This window comes from Phytophthora parasitica (assembly GCF_000247585.1).
Source record: "Phytophthora parasitica INRA-310 unplaced genomic scaffold supercont2.1, whole genome shotgun sequence".
Lineage (NCBI taxonomy): Eukaryota > Oomycota > Peronosporomycetes > Peronosporales > Peronosporaceae > Phytophthora > Phytophthora nicotianae.
The window spans coordinates 2,873,473-2,893,990 of NW_008634126.1; the positions used below are offsets into that span (position 1 = coordinate 2,873,473).

Sequence of the window (20,518 nt, forward strand, 5' to 3'; positions counted from 1 at the left end):
CCCCCTTTGTGCCATTAGATTGAAATCATGGAGAACACAATAACGTCAACGCCACAGGATCCTGCTGAAATTTCCTGTCCAGCAGCGTTTAGTGGTGTGTTTTATAAGCTAGGTATTCATTATTGTAGCGCGTTTTAACGTTCTAGTGATCACCAATAGCTATGCTCTGTCTTCTTCGTCCTCCTCTCGCTGCACCTCAGTCAGCCACTTTAGACATCGAGTCAACTCCGCATCTACGATGACAGCAGCACGTGAACCCAGCTCTTTCAGCAATCTATTTGCTTTGCCGATCGATGCGGAACTTGCTGCACGCTTCTTCATCTTCCGCTCGCCTCCCTCGCATTTCTGAGAATTTCTCTTCGGCGACAGAATTTTATCGAGCAGGGGTGATGTCTGATAAGATTACGTGGAGGAGGTGCAGATAGCTCTTCTTCTTCGACGGCAATGATGGTGACACCGATACATCGATATCGCGACGCTTAGCTGCCAACTTCTTGACGAGGAGCTTCAAGTAGCCGGCCTTGGACTGATACGCCACGTACTTCCTGCGCCAGACACGCAAACCCAACTCCAAGCAGAATGCTCTCAGCATACTGGATCTTCAAGCTGCTATCGCGTCCTGGAGTTCCTCGATCCTGCCTTCATCACTCAGGCGCTGAGGGTTCTTTAGTGTGACGCCATGGCTGCTCATGATTTCGTGAGGCGGCAAATTTGCTTGTGGCGGTGTTTCAAGTTCGACAAACTGCCAAATAGTTACCAGCGGCGTAATGACACATTACCCGAATGGATCTCAAACAAGCTCGTTTGCTTGCAGCAGCGCGCCACGGAGGGCCTGCTGAGCTTTTGTGCTGTTGGAGAGATTGAGCAGGTCAAATGATCATTTACTCATAAAACGAAACACGTGGTGTCTACTCCTTCCTACCCGCGGTTTGTGAAGGCCAAACTATTCTGTATCGCCTTAACGACGCGTTCCGGGCTTTCGAGATGCGGGTAGTGGCCACCGTCGGCATCCTCAAAGCACTGGGCGTGCGGGACTGCCCCCTTGAACCACTCGATTTCAGCTTTGATGTCCGCGTAATCCGGATCCTTCCGACCAAAGAAAGCAAGCGCGGGCATGGTCGGATGCTCCCCTATACTTTTAAGAGTGGACGCGACGCCGACTTTACTAGCTCGAGCAAAGCGGCCCACGTTGATAATGTTGCCCGTCTCAGCTTTCAAGTGCGTTTTGAGAATGTCGAGCTCTACATCGAAATCGTCCGGCAGCTTTCCCGGGAAGAGAGTTTTATAGTACGCTCCCCACACCCATGCCCCGTATAGCGGACGAAACATCAAATGCGAAAGAGGCCGAAACCACGAGTCCATCGGAGAATCCCGAAGGATAGGTCCAAGCAAGACCAGTGCGCTGATACGAGGACCCGATGGCTCCCTATTGGCTACAGCCGCGGCGAGCACCATCGACCCAGCGCTGAGCGAGTTGCCAAGCAGCACAAAACTGCAATTCGGGTCGGTCGCGCTCAGTTTCTCCATCAAGCTTGTCACGTCGGACGCTACAGCTTCCGGGGAGTAGGCGGAGTAGTTGTCCGCCTGGTTGTCATCGAACGATGTCGATTCGCCGAAGCCGCGCAAGTCTCCGAGAAGAACACGAAAGCCGAGTTTATCATGCAACAGGGGTGCCAACAAGCGAAACTGACGTCGAGTATCCCCAATACCCGGAAGGCAAATAGCGATGGTGCTACCAGTGGGGGCGTCAGGGCGCGAGTCCTCGAAGAAGACGTAGGACCGAGGCGTGACTTGGAGGCGATAATCGGCAGACGAAGTGAAAACTCGCGGAATACAGGTCTTCGTGTTGGTCTGAGGCGAAACTGAGTTGTCCATTAATGAGTAGCTGCGTGTGCGATCTTGTTGTTGTGCGTGGTGCCTAGCAAATTGCGAAGTGAGGCTGTGAGTGACTTGCTGTCATGAAGTTGAAGTGACATCGAAGGACGACGCGGATTGGCTGGATTTTGATTGCTTCGTTTTTAAACTCGACGTCATTGTAACTGAAATCGTTTCCGTTAAGCCAGAATGACGGTACTGTAGCACCTTCAGTCAACGATCGCTGCAACTCGCTAAAGTTTGTTCAACTGCTTGTCGGTTGAGCCCACATGGTTGGCCCAGGCTGGGAGCTGTACATGTAGTAGAGCTGACACATTATTATCCCAAAACAAGTGAAATGTGTACTCTATACGAGAGGGCGAAGTTGACAGAAATCTGTTTCATGAAGGTATGAAGAACGTTTTCGAAATGTGTTTCCTTGCGGGTCAATCTCCGGGGATGCACTGAGCTGTTGTTTCAATGTCAAAGCCGTTTATAATTTGCGGATTGTGCGTGAGGGTAAAAATATGATATAGCATAAGCGCTGGTTGGGGTAAGCAAATCACTCATCAGTTGGTAATCCTTACCTGTAAAAGTCCAATGGGCTTTTACAAATAGGAAATGATGCAAAATACAGGTCTATAGCCAAGTGCTTTAACATTGCCTGTTATCGGAAGCGGAGTGATTACTGTGGACGAGTTTGCTGATTATACCAATCTTTTGAATAATTTTGTCTTTTTTTGTGGTCTGGCAAATGCCAAAAAGTCGCCTTTAGGATTGGATTTGCATCGTTCATGCAATGGAGACTCGCTATCATTTCAGCTACTCCACACCGACAAATAAACGATGGCGTCGATGTACTATAATGCTTCTTCTCACTGGAGCGGTGACAATGTTGGCAACTGCAGGTTCCACGCAAGGGTCAGTGGCTCCAAGCGTCATGAACTCGATCTCCCGTACGCTTTACCAACTTTACTTTTTCATAATCCACTGATTAAATTAACTTTTGTGTTCCTTTCACCGCAAAGTCCAATGGAACTTTGATGACGGCAGGAATGGCTGGGGTCAGTCGACGTCGCTGGAAATGGGAGTGGAGATCGATGCCGGTGATGGACGTTTACGAGGAGTGGTGCTGAATAGCGGAGACCCGGAGCTGGCCTTTGTGGATTCACCGCAACTGCACGTGTATATCGGTGCTAGTGAGCGAGATACCCTCGTATTCCGAATGAAATATCTTGGTCAGTGTGATCTTGCAATGGTATCGTTAGAGCGATCTCCGTCCAAACCAACCGTCTGGCCAGGTGTCGACCCGAGGGTAATGAACGACCCGATTCGAATCCCATTCAAGCTGCACGCCGGCGCACAAGAACAGGATGATCTTTACTTCATTCCTATCTGGAAGCACGTGACAGGGGTCATCCGTCGCGTATGCTTTCACCCATGTGTCTCGCGCAACCCCGTTACCGGACAAAGTTTCTCGATTGACTGGATAGCATTCACCAAAGCACCCGTTGTGACCAAAGTCCGTGGTTGTATCGACAAATATTTTGACGATGACGACGTCCCTGGGAATAGCGATGGTGACAAAGCAGCACACCTCAATTGCACAGAGGTTGAACGCTGGACCAACGGGTTTCACCACTCCTCAGCAGCAAAGTGCTCATCAATGCCACTACCTCGAGCATCTACATACAATTGCGTGCGTGAAGGTGGTGAGTTGATATCCATCAGTGGAAAACATTTTGGCACAGCTGACGCAGTCGTTACCATTGACGGAGTCGAATGTTTGGACGTTGTTCATGTCGTTCCGGAGGTGGAACTACAGTGTCGCTTACCTCCAGTAGCTTTGAAGTGGTTGGCGAATTCAACATATCCGTCTATAGTCCGTGTTCACAATGGACGGTTGATGGAGTTATTTGACGAGGTCCCATTGCTGTCGTACGCTGCGCCAGTAAGCGCACCTCCGGAGCCAATAATCTCCAACATAGCAGCCCACGCATTCGACGTTAACTGGGAGGCACCTACTGATGTGTGGGTGAGCATGACAGTCACAGGTTATCGTGTAGCTTGGAAGCACTGCACAGATGATACGTTCTCTCTGGATCAGTCTGTTGTAGTAGGAAATGTAACATCCACCACGCTCATCGAGCTTGAAAGCTCCACAAGTTATCAGGTAAAGGTAACACCGCTGACCGAGAACCAGTGGCGATGGTCGAAGGAGTGGAAGGACATTGACTTGTACGGCCGCCGTCGTATCCTGCCGAATGCTGTGGTTGGCTTCGACTCTCCGCTCTCTTCATGTGTTCAAACACTCCAACAGGGTAAAATACCACAATTTCTTGCGTACTCTTGAACTGCCTTCAATGTTCTAACCGATGATATCTCGTTAACAGATTTTTCCTTTCCTCAGTTCAGCGCTCAACTACTGACAAATCTCAGTGCACTTCCTGAAGCCATTGCTCTCCGTACAACTCCGACGCTTGGTCCAACTGGTGAAGTAGGCGACCAAGGACACTTCGGATTGTACGTGAACGGCGATGCCCATGTAAGTTTCCCCTCTCCCAGCAATTGCTCGCTCTTGCATAATACTTCACTGACGAGCCTATTTTAACAGCTTCAGAACTGCAACGCCTCAGTTTCGTGCTGTGATGGCTTTGACGCGACAGTTCCAAGAGATTTGACTGCAGCCATTACAGGGTGTTCGTACGTGTGCTTTGAAAGCGAGAGTCGCAACGTCATTTACGTCAATGGATCAACACATCGCTCGTTGCCCACGAACGCCATGGCAGCCATGCCTTTTCCAGCGAAGCAAGTGTCTGTCTTCGACAAATCAACTCCAGCACAACCAGTTGATGCCGCCCCAATTACAACATCTTGTGGTACAGTCCTGAGGCTCACAGCGTCGCAATCGTTCCTCACGGGCGCAGCTTGGTATCCACGACAAATGAACGTCCGAGAAGGATTCACCACCAGTTTCTCATTTCGAGCGACCAATCCTTCAACAACATGCCGTGTAATGGACAACGTCCACACAAACTGCAGGTCTCGTGGAGGCGACGGCTTTGCTTTTGTGATACAAAACGACGTGCAACAAGAGCTTGCACTGGGTTCCGGAGGTATGTCCCTTGGCTATGGCGGTCTCCGAAACGCACTCGCCATTGAGTTCGATACGTGGTTCAATCCGGAATTGCTAGATGTCTACGAGAATCACATCAGCGTACACGTCAGTGGAAACGGAGGAGTAGTGCAGCCCAATCATACGCACTCTCTCGGCGCTACTAGTAATCTTCCGGACCTGACGGAGGATACCCACACTGTGCGGATCACGTACAAATCCAATCTTGACGAAAGCATGCTCTTCGACGAAGCATTCACGGCCAGCACGCTAGCTGGTAACTTCTTCTCCACAGGTGCCTGGCGGTCGGGTATCGGGCTACTCACGATTTATCTGGACGATATGAACAGCCCTGTGCTGACAGTGCCATTACGAATCGAGAACACTCTTGAACTCTTCCACGGTCGAGCATGGGTTGGATTTACTGGTGCAACGGGGGCAAACGCTTGGCAAACACTCGATATCCTGTCATGGAGTCTCGACTCCTTGCGCCACAACATTGTCAGCACACCGCAGCTTGAGGACGGCTCTCAACCTGACACGAAATTCTTCAGCACTGATTAGTCAGGAACAGCAAACAGTAAAAAGAGGTCAACTGAATAGCACACAATTTTTGTTCGACATGCATTTGCGTGTATTCTCACACTTCTCTTGGTATTCTTGCTGTCCTGCTCTCCACTCGGTGCGTGCGTAGGCCTCTTGCTTGCTCACGAATCTAATAAGTATTTGGTTCCGACTGCAAGAGCCAAAACAGAAAACGAAGCGACAATTAGCGTCGTTCTAACGGCATTCCAATCCAACCGTGATAGGGGATTTAATAGTCCCCCTACCCAGTAGTCGTAGCAGTCAGTCCTGTCCTGACGCTTTTTAGTACGAGATGCCGTTGTCACGAAGCAGCTTCTCCAGCTCTGCAATTCGTGCGTTAGCAGTGTCCAATTCGGCCTTAAGCTTGCCTTCGGGGGTGTTGTCGGTCTTGCTGCCGCCGCGTGCGAAACGAGCCACGCGAGCCGCAATGCCAGCACCCACGCTGTTCGCCTTGGATGCAGAGCGTGAGCGCTTGCCATCGTTGGTGACCTTACCCTGCATCTCAGGACGGAGGGACATCAGCACGGGCGAGTTATCGGCACCACCCAGCCAGTCGTCGGCAGTCATTGAGGGAATGCCAGCGTACGTGTCAGGGAAAATATCGTCCTGAAAAGCGTCCGACTTGCGGGGCACGAACACGTGCAGCGGCTCAATTGCATTCGATGTCAGCTTCAGTAGACGAGTAGTCTCGCACTTCATGATATCGCAACCGCGCTTGGGGATCATAGCCATACCCTTGGCAGAAGTCGTCGAGCGGTACTCACTGATGGGGAATGCGAACGGCTCACCCTCCGACATCTCGTAGTAGCGAATGTTACCGTCACCCTTACCACACAAGTACAGGAGGTTCGTGTCCGGGTCGTAGAACGGCATGATGACACCTGCGGCCTGGTCAATGTCCACCTTCTTCAGCTCCTTGTCGAGGTTACGCGGGTCCCAGACCTTGAACTGACGCTGACTCTGACGCGTAAAGCCCACCGTGACGAACGTCTCCTTGCTACCGAGGAAGCTCATCTTGACGCTCTTCGTGCCCATGTGGGCGTTCTCCTTCTGCGCGGCAATCTGGCCGGAACGAGCATCATACAGACGCACGACCTTGTCCTTACATGTGGTAGCGAGCAAACTACCAGTCCAGCTCCAAGCCAGGTCCTGAATCAGGTTCTCTCCGTGGTCCTCCATCTTGACGATCTCGGAACCCTTTTCAATATCCCACAGCCGCGTGGAAAAGTCGGACGACGTACTGGCCAGCACATTGTTAGCCGTGGGGTGGAACTTAATAAGCGTCACCTTGCGGCCGTGGCCAGTCAAGTCCACGAGAGGGTCCACGCAAGTCTCGGCCAGGCCGCCCTCGGGGATACCCCACACCTTAATGGTAGTATCGTCCGAGGCCGACGCAATGAGGTGCTCGTGGAAAGGGTTAAAGTCGAAGTCCAAGATGGCACCACGGTGACCAGAGATAAGCGGGAAGTCCGGGTCAAACTTGCCCACCTTATCGTAAGGCACCACGGCCATGGCACCACCACCCGCCTGGATGGACACGGCGAAAAACTTGGTGTTACCCTTGATGTAGTTTTGCTCACCCGTCGCCGTAGCCAGCCGCACATTCGTGTAGCAGGACTCGAGCTTGGCAGGCTCGATGTACACGTGACGGAACTTGCTCTGGCGCACAAAGTGGCTCATGGTACCAGGCTCTAGTAACTGAACAGGACTAGCAGCAATGATTCAAGTTAGAATCAGAAAACAACAATGGAATCAGATGGCAATAATAGAATCAGGTCCGTCATCTTCCTTGTCCGCATCGCCATCCGCCATAAGGTGTCGGATTATCTGACGTTAGCGATAGATATGGTGCGGATAAGCGAGAATCCCACGCAGAATCGGACGGCGGAGACAGCACCGATGGATCCAGTGTGTTACGACGCGTCTGTGCTGCGAGGAAACTGCTGGGAGGGCGGACGGACACTTGTAACTTCACTCACCTCTGCGCGTCTTTCTTGAATATGCACAGCGGGGGGAGCTCAGGAACCCTACCACACGAAAAGGGAGTACCGTGAAAAACACCGAGACAAAATAACATGACCCTAACGATTTGCTGTTGTTGGCTTGCGACGAGACCATGTCAGTATTGCGGAGGTAATGGACCAAGCAACACGGAGGTAATGGACCAAGCAACACGATATCTAGATGCTTAATGTCAGTATCCTCGTGATGATATAAGCAGGGGAAATACCTGATGATACGAATAAATTGTAGTAATTCTCGCTAGGAAACAATTACTTGAAGATTCTCGAAGAGCTTTATGCATCTAGCGATGAAAGAGAGCACCGAGCGATGCGGACGCTTGGCGGAGAAGAACTCGACAAAATGTTGCCTTATTTTTTTGCAAGGATCGGATCGATAGCCGGAAGGAAAGCGCTTTCGCTTCGCCGTAATCATTATTTTTTTTCATCGCAGTGTGAGAATGGCACAAAATGGCCTGGTAGAGTGTGGATCATTTTGCACACGTACGCCAGCTCGCGTGCAAGAGCGCTTCACATAGTCATATCACCGGTGATCGGAAAACCACTTCGGCTTGGAACGACAACACTCACCACCCGGCATGCCAGCCTTCTGTCCTTGATAATTTTCAATCTTGGACCAGCGAAGCCTGCGCAGGCCACGAGTGTTGAAGCTCTAGTTATCCTTTGGACACCGAGAGCAGGTGGATGCCGCCTTTGCGTGCGAAAACTTGTACAAATAGACAGTATGACTTTGAAAGTACTATTTACGTTACATCAAATTAATACTTTTACTTTCCACCTGAGGATGGTAAAAGTATAAATTTCCACCCTTTAATCAAACCTACCTTGGATGAAGCGCATGCGGACCGAGTCGACCGAAGAGAATGCAGCCCCCACGACGTTGCTGCACCGACAAGACTTCATCGATATGAACCAGGGTGCGCTGCTGCATCTCTTTCTAGTGCTCGTGCCTTTTCTTACGACCCTCTAATACCCAGAGATGCACGAATACGATGAGATGCGCGAGAAGATCATCAAGCGGTCCCGAGAGATCCTCAAGGCCAGGTGTAGCACACAAGCCTGCAACCTACACGGGAGATGCAATTGGGCGTAAACACTTACTCTTTCACTCGTTCTTTGTGCCCCATGATGACGACGCTACAAACAGCAAGCAGGCGATCTTCGCGTTGCATCGATCGGACAAAGCAGAAGCCTTAAAGTTGCTGGGCAGCGCAGAGAAGGTGGTGTTCATAGTGAACTCCATTAAAATTGCCGTCACTAACTGTGTTATTGCATTCTACAGGTAATTCCAGAGCTGGTGACACTGACGGAGAAGAATCCTTCGCTGCGGGACGGAGCTTTGTCGTCCTCTCTAGAGGAGTATGCTGAGGCCAAGTGTTTCTGCTATTACCTCGATACTAAGTGTCTGCTGCCACGTCGGGATGTTCCGATCGTGCTCAAGAATGAGTATCTGGGTGGTGTCATCGACTTCACCGGTGAGATGGGGAGGGGGGGGGGGAGTATCTGGTGCTCAATACGTTGAAGTGAACTGACAGATTTGTGCAGGTGAGTTGATGCGGTATGCAGTCGTGAAGGCCACCGCGAGGGAGGTGGATGAAGTTAAGCGGTGTAAGGATATGGTTGAAGCCATTTCCGGTGAGCTTATCCAGTTCGACTTCAGGAACGGACCGCTGCGTCGCAAGTTCGACTCGGTCAAGTACAATTTGCGCAAACTGGAGGTACGATATTGCTGTGGTCGGGTAGCGGAAAACCTGCAGAGCTCTAACAGATGCACGTTCTCGATCGATGTTACCAAAAAGAATACGTTGTATGAGTTGTCGTTGGTCACGAACTCGGGTCTGACTCTGCAGGCTCATTCGGTGCAGGAAACACCAGCGGCGTCGACTCGAGAAGATGAAGAGTAACTGCGGCGAACAGAATTTCTAATGAGGGTAACAGCGACATCAATTCAAATACTGGTGGCTGACACGACTTTGTTTATGAGTGCAATCGTTGTGTGCGTTGTGTGGCGCAACCAAGACCGCCAAGCATCAAGTTGTCGTAGTGGTTGAGGATTCGACCTGGACGCTGGTCGACGTCTCTTTCAGCTTCCGAGGTTTCTTGGTATCGCGTTGCCCACGTGAAAAGAAGTTCCCCGGCAACAACCCCCTCCATCCCGTCTTTTGTTTTTTTACAACTCGTCCACCGCCGTTATCGACCAGCGTCAGCAACCGCGCAGCTTCCAGAGGGTCTCTCTCAGCAACCTCAAGCGCGTGCTGGAGAGTGAAGTGCTCTGGACAAAACGAGGCACCAGGGATGTCAAGGACAAGTGCACGGTGTCGACACTGCGGGACAGCACAGATCTTCTTTCCATTAGGTGCGCCCACCGACAAGTGCTTCTTCTTCTTGGTCTTCTTTTGTCGTGTCTTAGTTGCCTTCTTCTTCGCCGAAGCTCCTTCCTCTTCAAGTAAAGCCGCAGCGAGTCGCTTAGCTTCATGTTCGGCCGTTTCAGCATCGCGTCGCCGTTTAACACGAACCTGCTCTTCAAGTGCCAGTATTTCCTGCGGCATTTCTGTCGGCACTTCGACCATCGTGAATGTGTGATCGGAGCGTTTACCTTTGACGTGGAAGCGCTCAAAACATCCAGGGTTACCCATCCAGCGTACGCTGCAGTATCGGTCTCCGCATGTGACGCACTCACGATCAGCAGCTTTGCCACATTCAGTACACAAGCCTCGATCGCCCAGTAACTCGCGTCGTTTTTCAGCCAGGGCCGTCTCCACACATACAAGGGCATGTCTACTATTACGGACTCCAGTTGGTGATGAAGAGCTCCAGTGACAGACTGCGCAGAGTGTCTGGGCACAGAATTCGCAGCGTTCATCACCGCGACGTGCGCGGCATTGCTCGCAATAAACGTCACCAGGCTCAAGAAGCTGCGGAAGTAATTCCATCGTGTGCGCCTTCCCGTCAGCACGTCGGCCACGAGCATGTGTGCGAGCCATACACGTTTCGCACAGTGCATCTTGGCAAGTGAGGCATCGCTGGCACGCTACTCGCATCTCGCACTCAACGCATGCAGCAGCATGGGCTGCATACCATTCACGCGCGTGACGTGAGCGTGTTTTACCTCGAGAGTGAACACGAGTGAAGCAGCGTTCACAATAATGCTCGTTGCAAGGCAAACAACGAATGACCGATGGTCTGGAGCACTCAACACAGCGGAAGAACGGCGTGCTCAACGGATTTAACGCCGTGTACGTGTGCCAACTCAAGTCTTCAGGGCCGTTCGCAGCAGTGGGGAAGTGACGGTCGTAGAAGCACGCGAGACAGAAGTCCACATAATCGCCAGTGGGCGAGTAACATTCGTTGCAGCGGCGAGCTGCGCGTTCCGCAGTGCAAAGACTACAAGCAACCCATGGAGTATCAGCGCCGGGTGCTGTCTTAGACGTCCGTGCTCTCTGAGAAGCTGGTGTGTAGTGTGGCCAAGCCAACATCCAACTTTTTGTGATACGGTCTTGAATCATGGGACGGAACGGCAGAATTCCACCTGTGACTTCGTCACGAGGTTCCTCAAGCAGTTTCTCGTCTGTAGGCGTGTAGACAAAGTAGAAGGTGTTCGTGCGTTTATCCAGGCGTTGCTCGTACGGTGACTGCTGTTGCGATTCAAGCAGTGCTCGTACTTCCCGAGCACCCAACGCTCGCCATGCACACTGGATCATAGTTGCTGCTCTTGCACGAGCTTCTTGGGTAGCGAGGTACCAACGACGCACACGCAGCATACGGAAAGCTGTTTGACACAGTAGAGCAGTGCGTTCCCAAGCAAGCACTCGCTCTAATGCTTCTTCGCGGAGATAAAGAGCCATTTGGGCGTGTGAAAACGAGGATCCCATCTCATTTTCCCAAAGACCTTTAACTGCGCGACTTGGGTATCGAGACAAAGCCTGCTGTAGCCATCGTTCTTCCTCTTCTGGAGAGACTGGAACGACAGGTATTGAAGCTTTGGTTCTCATGGTTTCGTCTTTAGCAGGTGATTGCGGTGGTGCAGGAGATGGCATTAGGTGTCGAGGCATCCGTAGCACAGCCGACAGTTCTCGCTGAAGTGTCGTAAGTTTGAGATTGGCAGCATATACCACACACCGCTCAGCACAACGGAGATAAAACGCGAAGATAGTCTTCTCTTGCGGCTCTCGAGTGGCTATCGCTAGTGAGGTGATTTCACCGACATTTGCAATAGCATCGTCGGGACGACCTGCATATCGACGAAGGTGCATCTCTAGCTGGCGATACGAGATCGGAGTCGTCGAGTTACGCAACGCGCGGAGTAGACCAGTAACACGCCCGTGTTGGTTCGGATAACTCTGGGTCACAAGCTGTGAGATCACACGCTCACTTGGTAGAATATTGAACGGGTGTTTGATGCTGGCAGGAACGGATGTTGCTCTCGAACAGCTCCGTGGGAATCTGCGCGGCAAAATTTGGGGAAATAACGGCACCAGACCAACTTCTTCCTTGCTCCAACCGAGGCTCTTGGCCTTTTCCTCGGATGATACCGTGGCCAATAGTTCCTCCAGTGGAGATTGTCCCAACGCCGACGTGATGTACTTGATGAGGCCAAATCTACTCAAAAACACAGCCGCCGTCATGCCCTCGAGTGAATAACCCACCCAACCGAGTCGTGCTGCTTGTTTGATGGCATCCTGGACGGTGGCCACGAACGAAATAGAAGCGAGTTCTCTCTCACGCGTGTTGATAGCCAAGATCATCCGAGCTAGCGCTTGGATTTGGATAGCTGCAATCTGCTCGTCAAACGAGTAATCGGGACGTTCCCATGACGTCTCGAGTGTGCTTTTGTTGAAATAATACGACCGTGATGCATTGATCGTATTCACCACTGGTGCTGTATTAGACTGCACTTCTTCCCAACCGAACCGTAGAGCCATCTTGGTGTATCTTAACCTGCTTGCTACCTGTAATTCAGGTGCTGTTTGACGATAGAAAGTGGGTAGCTCTTCCAAAAGACGAATAATGGCTCGACTGTGTGCGTTACCAGGACGCGAATTGGCCGGGAAGCTCAAGTTTCGGCGATGCTCAGCACGCACACTAACATGGTACGTAGGTGCGAGGGCGTCAACAGCTGCATTTAGAGTACCATGCACTCCCAGATGACTTTGCTCTTGTTCCTTGTCCACCTTGGTGATATCTTCTTTCTGCTCTCTGCCTGCAGCCTTCGTAGGAGATTTAGCCTTGCCCGCAGTGGATGGATCGATACCCTTTGTAATGCTGTTACCATACTTGGTTGGTGACACTGCAGAAGGCTTACGAGTTGGTGACATTGCAGAAGGCTTACGAGGCCCAGGAGGCTTGGACTTCAATCGTGTGTTCAGCCATGTCTTCACGTGTGCATTGTTACGGAATTGGAATTGGAATGTGAGCGTAAGCAACTGCGCTCGCTCTTGCTTAGCGTTGTTCCATTCTACTTCAAGTGCAGCACGCCGACGCTCACGACGATATGAGCGCTGCAGCTCATGGAGATGACGCTGAGCGAGGAAGCGACGTGTTTGGGCTTGGATTCGAATGATAATGTCTTCTTCTTCAATAGAATAAGTGGGCTTTTCAGTGACGTAGTACCTGGTCTGGGTCTGTTCAAATGGCTGCAGGTCCTCACCTAGCAGCGCTGCCGAGTCAACTTGCGAATAAATTGCATACACGTACGCCTGAGCCTCGTCATCCCATTCCTCAACGTATGGATACCGTGTGATGTTGTATAGCCGTCGTATTCGATGTGCCTTTGCTTCTTCCGCTAGCCACGCATCCAGCGCTTCCTGCTCTTTCTTGCGCTCCGACTGCCAAAATGGCGTGACGTGGTCGGTGTGAAATTCGGCAACATATTGCTCGCGAACTTGTTTATGGCGTTGATTGACCCGGAGTTCGGCAACTAGTTTGTTCCCAGCCCGTCGACGCCACAGACTCTGTATTTTCGTGGCTTTTGCGTTCATTTCGGCAATTATAGCAGCCCCCACTTGCCATATTCGTGCCTTTTCTTGATTTCCACGAGCACTAGTGGAGGCAGAAATCGTGCCAAGAAGTGTACGCTCAAGTATCGAGCGCTCCAGCATGTTATGTTGACCACCGCCTGATACAGTGGCATTCTCGGCCCCAAGGACCATCATCTCCATAGAAATTCCGAACAACTCGGCGAGCCGCTCAAGTCCATATTGCAGAATGTCTGCACATTGGCCGAATCTCGCATGATTGTGCTTCTTCACCTCAGTTTCGAAGGAGAAGAACGTGAGCTCCTTCATGTTCTGCTTTACCTCCGATACTGTAGTGTAAGTGTCGAAGAAGCGCTGGAGCTGCCATCTCGTCACTTGACTCTCCTCGAGAGCACTAACAAACGCAAACGCACGAGCATCCAAGCCAGGAAACCGCTCGAGAAAGATCTCGCGAGCTACATTGAGCTGATCGATGAATCTCAGGCTGCGTTGACTGTGTACCGCTGAAATCTCCTTCGGCTCTTGTTGCGAAGCGAATTGTTGTTGTAATGTGGAGATTTCACGCGCATGTGCTGCATGCAGCGCTGCTGACGATTCGCAATTTCCATGAACTTGAGTTGTTTTCTTGACAGCGTCTTCAAGCTCGCGAGTGCATGCAGCTTGTCTATCGCGGACAGCTTTAGGTGGATTCCGAAACTCTTTTGCTTCTTGAAGCACCTCCTCCAGGGCGTTCTCATACTTTTGTTGGGCGTTAATACACGCTTGCAACTGCCTTTGAGCCCTGTCACAATTTCGTTTAAGTAGCACCTGCTTCTCTCGGGCTAACGCCAACTCCCTACGTTGTCTCTTTGTTTCCTGAATCGTCTGATAAGCGAACAGGTTTGTTAACATCATCTGCATATCTTCGTTGTCGTGGACACCAATGCTCTCGAGTTTTTCTCCACACGCGTCGATATTGAGTTCACGAAGTCGCGTCAATATATCTATCGAGTCAATAGAGGAAACCCAACGATTCTTCTGGAATAGCTCGCCATATTTTGCTCCAAGACCAAGCCGATGTAGCCATTCCTGCACCATCATTCCTCGAAGTTCATCGTTTGGATCGTAGAACACAGCTGACGAAGACAACATCTTGTCGATAATGGCACTCACGGATGTTTCAGTTCGGAACGGGTTCGTTTGCTTGCGCTTCTGAGCTTGCAAAAGCTTTCGAGCTGCTCGTTGATGAGTATTTTGCCGCCACTTGCGCTGAATCCGCACTGCCATACGCGCCCGTAACTCCGAGTAAACGATGTCCCTCATTACGCGCATTCGACAATGGCAGCCTCGAAAAATGCGCTGAATCGCACACGCTGAAGCGTTGTACAACTTCATTGTAGCTTCAACCACCTTGTTCATCGCTGTATCAATGCACTTGTCGGCGGTTTGAAGCGAAACTAGAGCTCTAATACGAGCCATCTCTTCCCTGAAATGCTTGCGCATTAAGTGTACGCGAATCGCCCGCTGGATGGAACGAGCTGAGCGCATCCGTAGTGCAACCTTCCGACCCATGTGACCACGAACCAGTGCCTGCATCCTAGATGAAGAATTCTCCTCTCGCTCATATTTACGACGTCTGTCCTCCAATGCCTCCACGGTTCGACGGATGAACAAGTGGTGCCGTAGTCGTCCTGGAACAGTCTTGAGCCACCAGAACTGTAAGTACCTCGCTGTCCGAATACGGTGAGAGTGGTGGACACGAAAGAACCATTTGATCCGTCGATGTGCCATCTTCTGTCGACGCAGGAATTCGACAAAGTGGTGAGCCAAACGTCGACGAACATTTCGCTGAATGAGACCCGCAGCTGTGCTCCGCTTCGAAGCCAGATATGCCAGCCAGGTGCGGCGAATTACTCTGGCCATGTGATTGCGTTTGTACGCCAGTACCTGAGCATCAAACATGCGCTCTTCGTTTTCCTTTTCACGCAGACATCCAAGTAGCAGGAACGTCGACCACTCGTTATTACGCTTGTACCAACAACGCTGAAAGATCAGTGCAGCATGCCACTCTTGGTCACGAACAAGTCGAAGTTGACGTGTACCAATTCTCCCGAGAAACCCGCGAGCAACCCGTTGCAGCAGTACGGCACTGGACAACACGCGCTCGCTTTCTTTACGCTGAGCACAAAGCACTAATCGACGTAGTCGCCGCATACGCACAGAGCGAAAAACCGCTTGAACCAGTAGCACCGCATTTCGGAGAACTAAGAACGCATCACGATAAAAACGCATTCGAACACGCGCCTGCACCAGTATAATCTGTCGCCGTACATGACGATAACGCGAACGAGCTGCACGCATACGCTGCAGCGCCTGGATTCTAATGGCTGCAACACGATAGCGGGTGAGTGCAATACGGAACCGCCTGTAGCGATACGCACATTGCACGAGATCGGCTGCTTGCCATAGTTTTCGTCTGTGTTCACGAACTTCGCTCGGTATCCGAAAGGGTAGGTCTGGACGGGCTGGTGCAAGATAAATATCACGCAGCACGGGACTTGCAAAAGGGTGACGACGGTGCAGTGCTACAAAACGTTCTCGGCCTTGATGACGACGGATAGCCGCCTGGATGCGCCTCGCTGCAGTGTCTCGGTCATGCCAGATGAGTAATTGTGTAGCTTCAGTCCACTTGCGAAGTCCTTGTTGCTGGTAACCCCGCAACACGTACTCGATGGCGACTTTGAGACGCCTTTTAGTAGCCTGGCGATGATATTCCTCCCCACGCTCAAGAAAACGTGCGTGCTCTACGAATGCTTTCCACTGCATGAGTGCCATACGGCGCTGGTTATCTTCAAATTCGAGTATCCACAGCGCCATAGCGCGTCGCATTCGATGTCGACAGTATGCGGCACCACCAGGCAAATGGAAGAGGAACTTGAGTGGCAGTCGCTCACGCTCTTGCTGAATCATTGAGTGCATTTCCTGCCGCGTCCGGTTCTCCTCGTGTCGAGCTCGTTCGATGTCGGACTCCAGCGATGTCATCACCGAAGTATTCACTCGCTGCGCGAGTGTTCTCAATTGGCGAACATTATGCTCGTTAGGGTCCACAGGAGAAGTTAAGATTTCCCGCAGTCGCTGGCGATTAAACGCTGGTGTAGCTGGCCCAAGCTCTTCAGCTTGCACCTTCACCTGTCTCTTGGCTCCTGGTCTAGTCGGAGAAGCGTTTACTGTTCTATCTCCGTTGATAATGATATTATCAGGTTGATGGTGCTCTCTTGGCATCGCAGATACGGCTGTCATGGCGTCACGCGCGCTGTCGTCTTCATCATGGTGACTCTTTTTCCATTGATCCCATTGAGTAATTTGAAGTCGACTAGGTACTGGTTTCCCTTCCTTGTCGCCTATATCACCGTCTCGCAGGTGCTGTTGAAAATACGCTGTGGAAGCGAGTGGCATTCGACCAGTGCGAAAGATCTCCAACATGTGCTTCGGGTGCAATAGCGTGTCAGATGCGGGGTGAGGCTGAAATACGTTCTCTAGCATTGTAGCTTGAGTTTCATCTGCTTGGTCTGTTTGCTCCGATATCACCTCGTCTCCAGACATGTGATGACCACCGGTTGGCTGGATAAGCGGTAATGGATTTAGCGGTATATCCTGTATACATTGGCGAGGAAATATCGGCGTCACCAGGCGATGGCGTTCCATTTTGAGAAATCGGCTGGGCGTGTTTCTGCTAGCGATGTTTGCAGCCAGATTATCACCAGTAACTCGATTGATTGACCAGCCGTTATTGCTTCTCGGATATCCAGAACCCGGTGAGCGGGGAACCATAACTTCATGGTCACTGGGAGCACTGACGTTATGCTCAGTCCATGGGATTTTCCGGCGCTGCTGGCGTGGTGGCGACTGCTGATTCTTACTCCCCGCAGCTCGAGGTGGAGATGACGCAGCTTGTCTCCTCTTTTTCTTTATTTTCTTCTTCCTATTCAAAATCTCAATACTACCTGCACCAAACACAACTCCACGATCGTCATCACCCGTCGGTCGCGTGATATCCCCACTTTCTGGTCGACCAGCAACCGTCAGTAGAAGATTCGCGCTTTCTCGCTCTGAAGGCAGCGGTTGCAAGACCAGCAGATCCGAGTCTAGCGACACCACCAACTGCAGGTGCTGCTGCGATGGAGCTGCACGTGATCAAACCCATACAACTCGTTAGTAACGCTTTATTTATCTTCAATCTCTCATTCTCTCACCTGGAGCGTCTCGTACCTTGCATTAGCAGCGAAATGACGAGGCAACAGTTGACATGTACACGTCTGGTGTCCGTCGTATGTGTACGACTACGCCGACAGTACCCGACGACTTGCAATAAGGCGTCCACTAATCCTTCGGTTTCGAGCCGCAATCGGTCAGCCAGCGCTCGATTCTGTAGCATCAGGAGCCCCAAAGCTCGCGCTGCCAGCGCTGCACACGACCACGGGTGCACGTTAGCCAGTCACATATCTAATGCAGTGGAATATGTGACTTTACCTCGTAGATACACACTGTTCTTAACATTGCGTAGAACGCGTATGCAGGCATTGACTGCCTCGGTCTGATCCGAGTTCTGTGTCACCGCCACTTGCGCCGCCGTATTTTCGATCAACAGACGGTCAGAAGGAGGTGACACGTGCTGCGTGGCCTCCAGCAGGCGGCGCTTGCGGTGGCGAGACTGCGGCGAGCACGTGGCGCGTTCCATAGGCGGCGATAGTACGGAAGCGTCCTGCATTGCACCGAACCTTCACTCGGTGTCGCTTCGAGTCGAGATACCGGTAAGATACGAACCGTCGTCGGTAACCTATTAGTACCATAGAAAGAGCGAAGACCCTCTCATGCTTGTCGTTAGCGTAACTCATATCGTGTGCGCTCTTAGGCCCTCTGTCCGGCCTCATACTCCAGCAAGTTGCTATTGTAGGCTGCATGCAGGCAGACACCATTGAACTAGATGTTCACAGCTCCGTTTTACGGAGTTACTGTGGCATCAATACGTAGTGGAAGATTACGGGGAAATTGCCATGTAGTAGTTCTGTGATTGGCTGAAATTAGGTTTGTTTTTCTCACCGTTTCAAGGGACTGCAGGCAAGTGATCCACTTTGGCGAACTCCCCGCTGCATAGTCAGAAAGCCTCAAGCGCGTCCAGCAGTCTCTGAGCATGGCGGCCGAGCACGTGCCATGGGCCGCGGCCATCCTGTGCTACATCCAGTACGCCATCCTCATCACCTTTGGACATCTGCGAGACCACGCAGGTAGCATCTTCGGCGGCTCTCGCTACGCGGACAATGCCAAAAAGGGCTACGCGCCTTTGCTCGTGGCCTTTGAGAACTTCTACACCAAGCGCATCTACCACCGCCTTCAGGACGTTTTCAACCGCCCTGTGACCGGTCCACCAGGTGCGCTCTAGCACTCCCCCTCCCCGCTCTCTCTGTATGCTGACCCCCTCTGCCTCTTTGCAGGTGCGCACATCGATCTGATCGAGCGCTACTCGGTAGATGAGAACAAGACGCTGCACAACAAGGACGGATGCATCCAGCACTGCCTCAATCTCGGATCATACAATTACTTGGGCTTCGCTGATGACTGGATGAACACGTGCAGCAAGGAAGTTTTCCCTGCCGTAAAGCAGTTCGCGCTGGCCTCGACAGTCCCGCCTATGGAGTTCGGCACCACCTCCGTGCACATTGCACTGGAGAAAGCACTGGCCAAATTTATTGGCAAGGAGGCGGCTATTGTGTACAACATGGGCTACGCCACCAATGCCACCAGTATCCCGGCGCTCACGGGCAAGGGTACGCTCATTCTGAGTGACGCGCTGAACCACACTTCCATTGTGAACGGAGCACGCGCATCTGGTGCCTCGGTCGGCGTGTTCAAACACAACGACCCCGAGCACCTGGAGAAGGTGCTGCGTACCAAGATCGCTGAAGGACAGCCACGTACCCACCGCCCCTGGAAGAAGATCATTGTGATGATCGAGGGCATTTACTCGATGGAAGGCGAGATCGTTCGTCTTCGCGAGATGGTGGACGTGACCAAGAAGTACAAAGCGTACATCTACGTGGACGAGGCTCACAGCATTGGAGCTCTGGGTGCCACTGGTCGTGGTATCTGTGAGTATGCTGGAGTGGACCCGAGCGAGATCGACATCTTGATGGGTACGTTTTCGAAGAGTTTCGGTGGCATGGGCGGGTACATCGCGGCGTCGGAGGAGATCATTAATTTCATCCGCAACTCGAGCTCTGGTGCGATCTACGCGACGAGTTTGTCTCCGGTTATCGCACAGCAGATTCTGACGGCACTTGACATCATTGCGGGTCTGGACGGCACGGATATCGGCCGTAAGAAGATTGCGTCTCTGCGTGATAACAGCAACTACTTCCGTCAGAAGTTGATCGACATGGGTGTGATCACTCTTGGTGACTTCGACTCGCCTGTGATCCCAGTGATGCTGTATCACATGTCGAAGGTCGGGGAGTTCTCTCGCCAGTGTTTGAAGCGTAACTTGGCTGTGGTGACCGTCGGTTTCCCGGCGACGCCGCTGCTGCTCGCTCGTGTTCGTTTCTGCATCTCGGCTGCCCACACGCGGGAGGATATGGACACGGCTCTGGTGGCGCTGAAGGAAGTCTGCGACTTGTGCAATATCCGCTTCGAGAAGAAGACTCACTCTTAGACCTGCGACCGTAACCTCCTGACGTCGGTAGTCGCTCCGGATGTGATTGTGCAGGCGCTGCTAACTAAATGAATGGCACTTCTTTCACTCTTCCGCGTATGCTGGTTTTTGATGATGGAATACAAATTGCAATTGAGTTCTCAATACAACGTCGTATGTAATTGTGGGTCCCAATGCGTAGGTCTGAAGTTCGGACATGGTATGATCGTTCATGGCTTTCTTCTCGACAGAAGCAGAATGAACCACCGCATTCAAGTCTCATGGCCACCGTCTCAGCGACGCT

General features: G+C 51.8%; 7 protein-coding genes across 11 annotated transcripts; 3 read left to right on the forward strand and 4 right to left on the reverse strand.

The window, feature by feature from the left end:
- Positions 1–95: 95 nt before the first annotated feature.
- On the reverse strand, positions 96–592 carry PPTG_20790 (hypothetical protein; the record flags this gene model as incomplete). The annotated part of the gene is made up of 2 exons (XM_008892989.1): positions 96–393; positions 464–592. The coding sequence occupies 2 exons, from the start codon at positions 590–592 to the stop codon at positions 160–162; spliced, it is 363 nt and encodes a 120-aa protein (XP_008891237.1). The 3' UTR covers positions 96–159.
- Positions 593–864: 272 nt separating this feature from the next.
- PPTG_00766 (hypothetical protein) lies at positions 865–1,923 on the reverse strand. The gene has a single exon (XM_008892258.1). The coding sequence runs from the start codon at positions 1,873–1,875 to the stop codon at positions 919–921; it is 957 nt and encodes a 318-aa protein (XP_008890506.1). The 5' UTR covers positions 1,876–1,923; the 3' UTR covers positions 865–918.
- A 507-nt stretch (positions 1,924–2,430) lies between these two features.
- Positions 2,431–5,597, forward strand: PPTG_00767 (hypothetical protein). Its single transcript, XM_008892259.1, has 4 exons — positions 2,431–2,810; positions 2,883–4,175; positions 4,248–4,399; positions 4,469–5,597. Exons 1-4 carry the CDS (start codon positions 2,654–2,656, stop codon positions 5,531–5,533), a joined length of 2,667 nt encoding a protein of 888 aa, XP_008890507.1. The 5' UTR covers positions 2,431–2,653; the 3' UTR covers positions 5,534–5,597.
- PPTG_00768 lies at positions 4,195–7,646 on the reverse strand. 2 transcript variants are annotated; one of them, XM_008892261.1, is made up of 3 exons: positions 7,534–7,646; positions 5,120–7,262; positions 4,195–5,052 (listed from the first exon to the last, which is right to left on the reverse strand). In XM_008892261.1, the coding sequence occupies exons 1-2, from the start codon at positions 7,629–7,631 to the stop codon at positions 5,837–5,839; spliced, it is 1,524 nt and encodes a 507-aa protein (XP_008890509.1). In that variant the 5' UTR covers positions 7,632–7,646; the 3' UTR covers positions 4,195–5,052; positions 5,120–5,836. The 2 variants fall into 2 exon arrangements, with proteins under 2 accessions (XP_008890509.1, XP_008890508.1); XM_008892260.1 differs by having other exon boundaries at positions 4,195–7,262.
- Positions 7,647–8,316: 670 nt separating this feature from the next.
- Positions 8,317–10,515, forward strand: PPTG_00769 (hypothetical protein). Of its 4 annotated transcripts, XM_008892264.1 has the most exons (6): positions 8,317–8,492; positions 8,553–8,619; positions 8,723–8,795; positions 8,858–9,050; positions 9,121–9,293; positions 9,375–10,515. In XM_008892264.1, exons 1-6 carry the CDS (start codon positions 8,405–8,407, stop codon positions 9,477–9,479), a joined length of 699 nt encoding a protein of 232 aa, XP_008890512.1. In that variant the 5' UTR covers positions 8,317–8,404; the 3' UTR covers positions 9,480–10,515. The 4 variants fall into 4 exon arrangements, with proteins under 4 accessions (XP_008890512.1, XP_008890511.1, XP_008890513.1 ...); XM_008892263.1 differs by having other exon boundaries at positions 8,553–8,795; XM_008892265.1 differs by having other exon boundaries at positions 9,121–10,515.
- On the reverse strand, positions 9,121–18,597 carry PPTG_00770 (hypothetical protein). Its single transcript, XM_008892266.1, has 3 exons — positions 18,060–18,597; positions 17,799–17,993; positions 9,121–17,713 (listed from the first exon to the last, which is right to left on the reverse strand). Exons 1-3 carry the CDS (start codon positions 18,295–18,297, stop codon positions 9,606–9,608), a joined length of 8,541 nt encoding a protein of 2,846 aa, XP_008890514.1. The 5' UTR covers positions 18,298–18,597; the 3' UTR covers positions 9,121–9,605.
- A 123-nt stretch (positions 18,598–18,720) lies between these two features.
- Positions 18,721–20,235, forward strand: PPTG_00771 (hypothetical protein; the record flags this gene model as incomplete). Its single annotated transcript, XM_008892267.1, has 2 exons — positions 18,721–18,958; positions 19,022–20,235. 2 exons carry the CDS (start codon positions 18,721–18,723, stop codon positions 20,233–20,235), a joined length of 1,452 nt encoding a protein of 483 aa, XP_008890515.1.
- Positions 20,236–20,518: the final 283 nt, after the last annotated feature.